The sequence below is a fragment of the Numida meleagris genome, chromosome 9 (genome assembly GCF_002078875.1).
Source record: "Numida meleagris isolate 19003 breed g44 Domestic line chromosome 9, NumMel1.0, whole genome shotgun sequence".
Classification (NCBI taxonomy): Eukaryota; Metazoa; Chordata; class Aves; order Galliformes; family Numididae; genus Numida; species Numida meleagris.
Window position 1 is genome coordinate 10,212,495 of NC_034417.1, and position 11,788 is coordinate 10,224,282.

Consider the following 11,788-nt stretch of genomic DNA (forward strand, 5'->3'; position numbering starts at 1 on the left):
GCACATAAAGCACGCGTGTAACTTTACTCACAATAAAGCTACTCACGAGACTGAAATTATGCACACTGCAGATTTCACAGACGAGGGCTTCATCTTGCGCCCTAGCAGGTTTTTGTGTAAGCACTGTCACAGCTGACTCACCCTCAGCGGATGCTGAAACAGCCGCTCCCCAGAGGGAAAGGAAGGTGAGGTGAAGGAAGGGAAGGGAGGGGAAAGCACACACAGCTCACGAGAAGAAGCAGCCTCCCAACCCCTCCGCGGAGGCGGGAGCGTGAGAGAGGAGGCGGAGCTCCAACGCATGCGCGCGCTCGCGCTCCGCTGCGGCGCATGCGCGGGAAGCGACGGGGCCGTGCGTCCCGCGGGGTTGGGGGCGTCCCGCCGGCTGCGGGTGAGTAAGGAGCGGGCCGCCATGGAGCCGGCGCCCCTCAAGCTGCTCCCCCCGGACCCCGGGGACGAGGGCACGCAGCGGTGCAGGCTGGGCCCCGCCGCCCTCTCCTCCTTGGGGGTCCGGCTGGGCGCTCCGCTGCGGATATCCCTGCCCGCCGGGTGCTGTCTGTGCACGGCGTGGCCGCGGCCGGACCTGGCGGACGGGTACGTGCAGGCGGACCCGTCCTGCAGCACCGGGCTGACGGCGGCGGCGCTGCGCGGGCTGACGCTGAGCCCCGGCCGCCTGCAGCCGCTGTCCTCCTGCCGCCTGCGGGGAGCGGCCGTGCGCGTGGTGCTGCGGGGCGGAGCGCCCAGGCGGGCTGCGGGGCTGCGGGAGGCGGTCCGCGAGCTGCTGAGGAACGTCTACGTTTCTCCTCACTACGTTGTGACCGTCGGCCCGAATGTCCGCGCTCCCGTGGTGCACATTGAAATCCTCTCCGTAGACCCCGTGACAGAGGAGGCCGGGTTGATAACCCCTCAGACAAGCGTAACAGTGAAAGAGGTGATCACGCTAGAATGGTACAGGCGCTTAACGGAAGACGCAGCAAAAATTCCCGTGGCGGGGCTGGACGATGTGGAAGAGTCGCTGAAGGAAATGGTTGACCTGCCGTTCCGTTTCCCAAAGACGTTTAAGAAGCTGGGGCTTTCTGTCCCCAACGGGGTGCTGCTGGTGGGCCCTCCGGGGGTAGGGAAAACGCTCCTGGTAAAGGCAGTGGCCAGAGAGGTGGGTGCGTATCTGCTGTGCATCAGCGGCCCCGCTCTGTATGGCTCCAGGCCAGGAGAAAGCGAAGAGAGTTTGCGAAGCGTCTTTGGAAAGGGCAGGGAGATGTCCCGCGAAGGCCCGACCATTCTCTTTATTGATGAGATCGACGCTTTGTGCCCAAAGCGAGGGAGCTCCGGCAGCGCTCCCGAGGATCGCCTTGTTGCTCAGTTGCTAACGCTGCTGGACGGCGTCGGTCGTGAGGATAAGATGGTGGTTGTGGCAGCGACAAACAGGCCCGACGCCTTGGATCCTGCGCTGAGAAGACCGGGCAGGTTTGACAGAGAAGTAAGCAAGCATTGCTATCCGTGCTCAGTCCTTCTCTTTTCTCTTTCTATTTAGGGGAGGTGGCAAGGGGACAGTTAATAAAGATGAGCCCCCAGTTCACGTAGTCAACCTTGAAGGTGCTTTTCCTTTTGGCTTGTGTTTTACATAATGCATTTGATTAAATAAACCTAATCGTTATCTAATTCAGCCCTTGTGAACATTGATATAATGTTGCTGCTAAGTCAGATGTTTCTATTACCTTAAAACAGGATTTGATGGACAGTAACTAGCAGTGTATTATGAACAACTGTTTATACCAGAACTATTCACTTGGAAAGTAGGTGTAAATTAAAGATGCATTAAATATCCATCATTTATAAACTGCTACTAGCAAGTTTCTCCTAAATTCTTTAGCTACAGTGTAAGTGTGTATAAATCTTCGGAAGCTGGTTTAAAGTAGAGACAAATTTGCTTTCCCAGGTCTACAAAATGAGAGGAATATGATAAAATAACTACTTTGAAATTTTATTTTCTTTGAATTAGGTTATTATTGGGACACCAACACTTATGCAGAGGAGATCCATCCTGCAGATGCTCACGTGTAGTATGCCCATTTCTACGGACGTTGATTTGGTTAAACTGGCAGAAATGACAACTGGGTATGTTGGAGCTGACCTTACAGCGCTCTGCAGAGAAGCTGCTATGCAGGCTGTGTTCCACAGCTCATTGGTATGGTTGCAGATCAATCAAGAGGAAAGTCATGACTATTATCTAACACCCTTTCTCCTTTAGCACGTAGTTTTACTTGAAAATTTGAACAAGATGAAGAACTCAGAAATTAGAACACTGAAAAAAACAAGTGTGTTATAAATGTAAGCCTGCCCTTTCACTAGTCCTTTAAGTTCCTTCAAGTGTCTTGAAAGTAAATTTTCTTCTTTGACGGTAAAAGGTTTTGCAGAAGGGTTTTTTTTATTATCTTTATATGCATATATATTTATGATTGCATGAAGCAGAGTTTTAGAGTTTTATTTGGGAAGCTAAGATAATGTTCACCAAAGCTCTCTTCTGAAATTTTCAGCAATTTAGAATTCCATTTCTTAATAACTGCAAATTACAGCTAAGTTGCGATATAAATGTGTAACTAACAGTGAAAATATACCATTTGGATCCTGATTGGATATAACATTAAGTGGTAGATGCAAGGCATTCCATTGCACAATGTGCAGGAATTTAATTTCTTAGATATTGTAAATAGAGAATTAGAGAATTTATGTTTTTTTAATTGTTCTTTCTGTCTATGCTGACTTTTACAAGAATTGTGAGGAATGTGTTTGCCATTGAGTGGAAATTTTAAGCCATATCTGCAAAAGTTCCAGAGTGTCAGCATCTGCAGGGAATGGTAGAACCCTCTGTCTTCACTGGGTTAGGAAGAAGAGAATATTTTTTTCTAGAACATCCATCTCCTCCAGATACCATAAAAATATTGAAAATAATAACATAATTTGAACCTGGTATCCTAGAAAGAAAGAGATGGGCAAATGAAAATAATGAACAAGTAGGTGGCCTGTTTACCATGAGAACTGCAAGCTCCTTGGTGGAGTACATTGTAGTAGTTCTGTTATTGCATCTGCAGTTTAATAATGGAACTTTTCAGTCTGTTTGAGAGTTATGAATGTTAGACCATTTTTATTCGATTATTCGAGAGAGTCTAGGAATTTGTATGTAGTAACCCTGACTTAGCATCTCTTTGACTTAATTGGTCACTGCATAATGGTGCTATGATTCAGGGAGGAAAAACAGTTCTCTCTAAAATACTCATGTCTGATAAAGTTGTTTTTTCCTTATAAAAACTTGCCAAGAAGAGAATATATTCTACCTTGTTACATCTTTGTATATGCACTGCTTGAGCTTGTTAGGGCAGGAATTTAATTGATTATGAGTTGTATTTGGCCTTTTGCAAAGTGTTTTTTATGCTAATAAGGCATTAAAATTGTGATGTAAAAATATCACTAATGCACTTTGTTTGGTTTTTGTCAGGATTCAGCTGAAGTGGTGATCACCATGGCGGATTTCCAAGAAGCCTTTAGAAAAATTCAACCGTCCTCTTTTCGAAGTGCCATTGGACTCAAAGAGTGTAAACCGGTCACTTGGGAGCAAATTGGTGGCCTTGAAGATGTGAAGTTGAAGTTAAAACAGGTAATATATAAATGTATTCAGATAAACAGGCAATTTCTGATGACCTGTCATCCAAGGTGTTCTGATATTATATTACGGAAATGCATTATCTTGCAAATTACATGGTTTCACATTTTATTTTAAGCATTATTTTGTACTACGTTAAATTATTACAGTGCTTGTCATTTAGCATTGCAAGAGCAGCAAGCATAATACAGTGGAGTAATTGCTATGCTTCTCAGTAGCTGAAAAACTCTGCAGCAGTCCATTTCTGAATGTACAGCCACAGGTGGCTCTTGCATATCATCCTTCAAGAGCTGCCTTTTATTCTGTTTGAGACTGAGAGGGACCTTCCAGAGGGGTGGCTGTATGGAAGAAGGGAGAGGAAGGAAGACTCAATTAGCATTCTGTGTTGCTTCTGAATTAATGTATGTACTAATGAGTGGAGTATTGTGCCCAGCTATTTTATCGGTTGCCTTCGATCTTTAGCTCCATTACTGAGAATTTCATCCCTTGTTTATATGTTGACAGAGCATAGAGTGGCCAATGAAATTTCCTCAGGCATTTGCAAGGATGGGCCTGTCTCGTCCAAAGGGTGTTCTTCTCTATGGGCCGTCAGGGTGTGCCAAAACCACACTAGTCAGGGCTGTGGCCACAAGTTGTCACTGTTCCTTTCTCTCTGTAAGTGGTGCTGAACTGTTCTCACCTTATGTTGGAGATTCAGAGAAGATTTTATCTCAGGTACAGTTTTCAATTTTTATACGGTGTAAAGATTACTTTTGCTTTATTTTTGTTAGTTAGGTCTACGTTTTGCTCTTGAAAAAGTGATAGTTAAAACTCTTACCTGATTATGAAATAGAGAAAGCTTATGGTTTTCCATTTATGTGAACAGGGAACCGAGCCCTAAAATGATGCTAGTTTTAAGCTTTGAAAGTATTTCTACCCTATTGTTTTCAGTTCACTTAAGAATTTAATTCAGAAGCAGAATTTGTCTATAGCAAATGTAAGCCAGAATGGCTTTTTGAATAAACGTATCCTTTTTTTGTGCGTGAATTAATTTATCTTTAAATCCACATTACTTAGTAAAAGTAAGACTATATGTGAACAAGTGATTTCACTGTACCTGAAAGAACATATGCATTAACATTTTATTTTACAAATCCAAAAAACAGGTTTTCCGCCAAGCAAGAGCAAGTAGTCCAGCAATAATATTCCTAGATGAAATTGATTCTATCTTGGGATCTCGGTCACATGGTAAAACTGGCCACGGTGTCTCAGAGCGGGTCCTGTCTGTTCTTCTCAATGAGTTGGATGGTGTTGGCCTGAAAGTCACAGAAAGAAGAGGAAATAAACTACAGCTTGAGGGGCAATGTGAGGAACTAAGTGATGAGGAAAGACAGGTATCCATGTTCTCTTTTCTATATAGGAAGAATGATAAGTGTGGCCCAGGTGTTCAAAAAATTTGAACTGTTGTCATTCACGCTTTTAAACTTAAAATCCTCAACCTTAAGAAGATTCTATTCTACTTCATCATTGTTTCTGAGTTTTGTAAAATACCATGTGTAGGCTGCTCACTCTTCTTATATCATCTGATCCTCGGTGAAACTCTGTTTGAACAAAATACCCACCACACAGGCTCACAAACAGAAATAGTTGGTGTACGTTTTGTGTCACAAAAATCATCTTCCTTGATATTGTTATTTTAAACTAACTGTACCATTTTTGCTGTTATACGGGTTCATTTTTTGCCCTAAGGAAAATAAAGTACTAAGACTGAAAGGAAAATAATTACATGCTTTTTCTGTTCTCCCTTCCCCTTTTCTTTTGTCACTAGTAGTTAACAAATGTCTTATCTAATCTAATCTATACTTAACTGTGTTGCACTAACGTCTTCATATCATCTCTTCACTCAGCTAGAGTTTCAGGAAACTTTGAGCAGAGATCTCATGGTAGTTGCTGCAACAAATAGACCAGATATGTTGGATGATGCCTTACTGCGCCCTGGAAGACTAGACAGAGTCATTTATATTCCACCTCCAGATCTGAAGGTGATGTATCACAAATCCATACGTGGCTTTATATGGACAGAGAAAAATTGCCTGCGTACTTTAATTTAAGAACAAAAAGAACATAATCTAATAATGCATTTCAAAATTGATGGATGACTCCCTGAAGATGAGGTACCAAACTCAAGGTACACAAAGAAAGGGATAATTATATTTGTAATTTAAATACCAGTAACATTTGAACTGATTATGTAGATACACTACTCATATAGAAAATAGACAAAAATCTGAAATAACTATCTACTTACAAAAACAAACTGCAGGAAGTACCATAAGAAGCTAGCTGTCCTTCCTTCAAATCTTTATTGTTCCTTGTAAATGATCAGTGGTATAAATGTTTGTCCTGGGCTCCCCCCACCCTAAAAAATAAGAGATGACCCAAAGCAGACTATATCTGGAATCAGCCTAAAATAGTCTCATTTCATGAAGTAACGAGTAACTGTAATTATAGACATAAATGAGATAATGTTTACTCTTATGGTTATCTCCATTAGTAATATTTTATTTACTCTTTCACCAAAAAAATGGTAGTTCTGTTTTTGTATATTTCTGTATTTTCCTTAGTTCTAATATTAAATTTGGATCTGTTTTGGAGTGGGAGTAATTCTTGTTTGGTTTGGTTTTCTCATCGCCACCTGCCACCTTACAGGGAAGGCTTTCCATTTTGAAAATCTGCACAGAAAAGATCCCATTAGATACTGATGTGTCCCTGCAGGATCTAGCAGCCCTAACAGACTTCTTCTCTGGAGCTGATATTGAAAATCTGTGCAAGGAGGTAAGAAGTATTTGTGGCTAATCTGTGAAATAAACTATAAGTAAGGCTTTTCAATGGAAAAAAGAGAACTAACTCATAGATATTACTGAGCCATCTGTAGTACAGGTTGTTCCACAGTTGAAAATGTGAAGAGAATGAGTAAAACAAGGGGATCGAGCAAAAGTTAATTCTTAAGATAAAAAGCCAAATCAGTATAAAGGCTTTCTCTGATAACTTTCTGGTAGAAGTAAATTCTCCCACTGGCGGAAGTAGTTGTGCTACCTGTTACTTCACATGGCCTTTCTAATTCAAGCTCAGATCCAGAGAAGCTGTATTCCATGTACTGCAAGCAGCTAAAAACACCGGGTATTGTCAAGGAAGAAAGTCTAAAAATGATCAAGGATGCGTTGTCTAATCCAGGCAAAAAAAGTAAATGTAGAACATGCACTAATCTTATCTGATGTGTGGTAAATACCATAAATCATACAATGCTGTTGGCAGATAGTTTGTCTAAAATTTGGTTTTGTGCAAAATATTTTAAAATACGTGCAATAACTTCTGTGCGACTTAACCATGGAGCACTTATAATATTTTTTTTCTTGTTTCTTTTTTGAAGGCTGCTTTGCTGGCATTGCAGGAGAATGGACTTGAAGCAACTACTGTAAAACACGAACATTTTGTAAAATCACTGGAGACTGTAAGGCCATCTTTAAGCACAAAAGACTTGGAATTTTATGAAAAAACTTATAGTCAGGAATTCACCTCTTGAATCGTAGAGGAATTATGCGGCCTGAGTATTACTAAATATATCACAGGGACAGATTTCTAGTCTCTTATGTCTTTTCTGCTTTTTCATATTGTATTTATATTGTTGTTTTCAGTTTGTATGAAATACAGTAAAAGTTCACTTCTGAAAAATCTGTGCTGTTGGTGATGAATAAAACTGTTTGCTGGGGCTGGGTTTCCAGAGGATGAGATGGGCACTTGAGGTACATTAAGTACTGTGAAACGGCGTTGTTTTACTGCGGCTTCCCTAATTCTGATTACAAACACTGGCCCATTAAGAATTTTTAACTTAAAATGTGGCATCGGGAAAGGACAGTGAATATTAGAAAAGTGGAAAAGCTTTCAGGATCTGAGGTGGGAGACAGTCCCCGTGCCCTGCAGAAGACAAGCTGCTTTAGAGGGAAGTGCTTACAATCTGGCTTTCTTAAAAGGATGTTCCAAAATTCAGCACCAGGGAAAGGGTTGGGGTCGGGGTTAAGCTTCTGTCGTTGCAGCTGGGGCAGAGGGAAACTGGGCTCCCGCTTTGGGCCAGCAGCCTAGCCGTGGAAAGAGGCGGGTCAGCCTTCTGTGCTCGTAGGGCCTATAGATGTTGTGTTCTTAGGCCGGAGCGGGAGCACGCTCGTAGGGCGGCAGTACCGCAGCCGGGCGGTGAGCAGGGGCTTCCCGCCGTGCCTCGCCCTCGCCGTCCGCCAGGGGGCGCCCGCGCCGTTTGCCCCGCGCTGCCGGCGGGTGCGGGCTGCGGGGCGCTGTGCGGGTGGGCGGCGCCGCGCGTATCCAGGGCGTATATAGGGCGCAGAGAGCGCTGCCCGCACCGCTGCCCGCAGAGCGCTGCCCGTCCCATCCCGCTCCGCCCCGCCAGGTACCGGGGTGCCGTGCCGTGCCGTGCCGTGCCGCTCTGGGTCCCGGCGGTGCCGAGGAGCGGTGCGGTAACGGGACGGTCTGTTGCAGGTTTGCAGGCAGGATGAGCACCAGCTTCTTCCAGATCCTGAAGGCAAAGAAAGAAGTAAGTGCGCCCGGCGGCTCCGCTCGGGGCTGCCGCTGTGCGTGGTACTGCAGCGCGGGGGGAGCCGGGGCCGGGGACGCAGCGGGCATCGCTTCTGCGTTTCTGGTAACCGCTCCGGGCGGCTCACCTCTCCCCTTGGTGTCTTTCAGCTCATCCCCCTGGTTGGAGTCGTGTCCTGCGCTGCCGTTGGGGCTCTTGCTTTTTCAGCCTATTCCCTCGTCAGCAAATCCGACGTGATGTAAGCGAACGCTGCTGCTGGAGCTCGGGCCGCCTGGCGCTGCTCAGCAGCGGCCCCGAACCCTGCTTTGTGGGAAGGGTCAGAAGTCCGAGCCGAGTTCCAGAGCGCCGGGAAAGATTAAGTTACCTGCGCCTCTTAAATACTGAAGAAACTCGCTCGTTTAGACTAAAGCGAATGGTTTCTCAGCTTTGAATAGGTCACGTTTTTTCTCTGCTTTAGGTGAATTGGCTTTAGATGTTCCCAGGAAGGGGCAGTGGGGGCTCGGGGACGCAGGCCGGCTGTGTGACAGCGTGCGCTTCCCGTACGTTAGTGCTCCGGTGGCTCGGCCGCTCATTGCACCAAGCCCTGTGCTCCCACAGCTTCTGGAGAACTTGCTGTTTACTTTAATGTGACTGGAACGAACATTTTTAGCCATCAGGATTAAAATCCCCTTTTTCTTTGAGTCTTTATTCAGTTTTGATTCTCAGCTTTCTTGCCTTGCACGTTACACTTGAGCAAGGCTGGCTGTGTTTGGTGCTCTGGAAGCCACAAGTAAAGCCAGCTGTAACTGATTCCTACCCAACACTGAGAAGAGAAATTCCCAGGGCAGTATACAGGCGTTGCAGGGAAGTGCTTACCTGCAGGAATAGATGTGCTGATCATAGATTGCTCATACAAGGAAGGACGTATGTGAGTTCACACCCTAAAACACAATACCTTTTCTGCTTTATCTTCTCTTAAAGCATTAACAAGAGTGGCAATCCAGAGCCATGGGAAACTGTCGATCCTACCCGGCCTCAGAAGGTAATTAACACATATAATAGTGCTGTGGTGTGTATTCCCAGCACAAGGAATACACTTAAATAACCCTGTAAGAACCAGGAAAATATTAATAAGAAAAAAAAAAAACATGAAGCTGATACTTATTTAGAAGTGGAACTAATTGTGCAGTGAATCTCCCCTACATTATTTAAAGAGGGGAATTCAGGTATTTTGTTCTGGGCCTGCTTGGTGGTGCTGGCCCCACGCTGCTTCTTACCCCTTCCACTGCTAACAGTGGATGGATGGGCTGCAGAGGAAACACTGGTTACCCTCACTTTGTTCCTGAGTTACAAAACTAAGGATGTTTTTGAGTACTGCAGCTGCAAGAAAAAACATCCTAGTTTAGTAGAGCACTTAGAGCGATGAGGAAAATGAAATTATTTGGGGATAATATTTGAGTTTATTATTTAATATCAAAGTGATTCTGTTCAACAAGTTATTGATATCACATCCCTTGTTACTTTTGATTACTTCTAATAGGTTAATGTAAAGCTATTAGAAATCCTTCACTGATAAATTGATCTATGATATTGCAGGAGGGAAGAGTAACGTTTTATTGAGAGAGGACTTGAATGCTGGGGTTTTGCTGATTTCTTTCATATTTTCCTTTCAATTTCTTCCAGCTTTTAACAATCCATCAGAAATGGAAACCCATAGAAGAGTTGGAAAGTGTCAAAAAGCTTACGAAGTGACAAGTTTCTGTTGCCTCTAAAGGTACTCTATGAATCTAGTGGAATCACTTCTGCACAAACTTGGCTACTGAAATCAGTGTGCGGAAATGCTTCTGCTACATTTCTAGGGTCTCCCTGCATTTTTTGGGCTCTGGATGAGGAGTTTCATGTTGCCTTAGAAGTTGGCATACAACATCCACTTAGTCCAAAAATCTGTTGCAAAGCTCATTTTCAGTAGGCATTTGATGTCAGATGTTGAACATTCAGACGGCAATTGAATATGGAAAAAGTTTTCACACTTTTTTTTTAATAGAATTTCATAGTTCATTTTCTCAAAATTAATTTTGTAGTAGTTTTATCATAATAAAATCTGTTTAACATTTTGCAGCATTCTTTGTAAATTCTGTAAATACAGACTACCCATAAGCTGTTCTAAATTAGTGTCCCTGGTTTGCTCCCTCTTTATCCTATATGTTTCTGTTGTATGTCTACTGTATATGGACCAAAGCGTAGCCAGAAGATGTCTATGTATGGCAGCATTTGTTGCCAAAAATGCTTGCATTTATTTCCTACATTAGATGCAATGACAACTTATGTCAAAGTTAAGGTTCTGCTGCTGATGCTAGAACTTAAAAGCGTGCTCAGCTTCAACTAGCAAGGAGTCTAATAGATTAGTTAAGGCTATATTGAGGAATGCAGGGTGAAAATGTAACTTCAGCACAGCTAAAAAGGAATTAAAAATGAGGGAGTTTGTTACATTTAAATATTGTTCCTGTTTAAACTTAGAACAAGTTACTAGAATTAGAAAATTTACATTATCCAAAACTACTTTAAACATTAATTTCTTCATCTTCTGCTAGGCAGTTCACATGGAAACTTAAATTTACTGCATAGCTAGCAAGTTGTTTTTCTAACACTTTCAGTACAAACTATTACGGACTTCTTCTTCAACAAAGAGAAAATGAAAGAGATTAAAAGTAGGAAAACTCTTTAGAGAGACGCTTCCTCTTTAACCTTTTGTTTTCTGATAGATCGGCTAGGGAAATGATGCAGCAGGCAGATCCTCAACAAGTTAGTGGGGGCACATCTGCATCCAGTGGTAGAACAATCCTTTTCTGAGTACTTTCTGTTGGTGTCCCATTCCATTACAAAGTTTCCTCTGCACTGGATGATCAGAATGCATGTTTCTGGCTGAGAGGAAGAAAGAAAACTGAAACGAATTAATTTGAAGAAGCCCCTCCTCAAGAGAGTAACAGTGAACCTACTGCTAGCGGTTGTTCTGCTGCAGCAAACACGTAACAAGAGTAGTGTGGCTTCAGAGGATTTCTGTTTTCTTAAAGATGTATTTGATGCTGAGAGGAAAAAGTTAAAGTGTTATTTATCCCACACTTGTGTTAAGATGCAGCGTAAAAATTGAATAAGTAAGTATGACTCAGCAGCTTTTAGGAGTGATAGGAATTACAGGACTTCAGAGTACAAGCTTGGCTTTCATTTTAAGGAATGACGTTACGAGATAAAGTGGGTAGTGTGTAACCACAAAAATCCAGTTCTCTGAAGAATATAACTTCTAAGCATTTAAACAGAAGTATTGTAAAATATTTTCTGTAAGTTATTGTGTATTTCCATGTTTTACTTGCCTGTATCAATCCAAAAACATGCTGTGCTGTGCTCTGAGTTGATACGTGAATTAAATGCGTTTATCCTTCAGTAAATCACTGGTATGGTCTTTGAATACCATTACTTCTTTTGACCGAAGTATCTAACAACATCAGGGAAACAAATGTAAGCCATTTGTACATAATTTTTTGTACTCAAGCAGTTCTCAGTGGTGTCTGCTGGCA

At 43.0% G+C, this 11,788-nt stretch overlaps 1 protein-coding gene across 2 annotated transcripts; it reads left to right on the top strand.

Moving 5' to 3' along the window:
- SPATA5L1 (spermatogenesis associated 5 like 1) lies at positions 284-7,366 on the top strand. Of its 2 annotated transcripts, XM_021407938.1 has the most exons (8): positions 284-1,474; positions 1,997-2,182; positions 3,491-3,649; positions 4,160-4,369; positions 4,801-5,028; positions 5,542-5,676; positions 6,344-6,469; positions 7,065-7,366. In XM_021407938.1, exons 1-8 carry the CDS (start codon positions 299-301, stop codon positions 7,215-7,217), a joined length of 2,373 nt encoding a protein of 790 aa, XP_021263613.1. In that variant the 5' UTR covers positions 284-298; the 3' UTR covers positions 7,218-7,366. The 2 variants fall into 2 exon arrangements, with proteins under 2 accessions (XP_021263613.1, XP_021263614.1); XM_021407939.1 differs by lacking the exon at positions 4,160-4,369.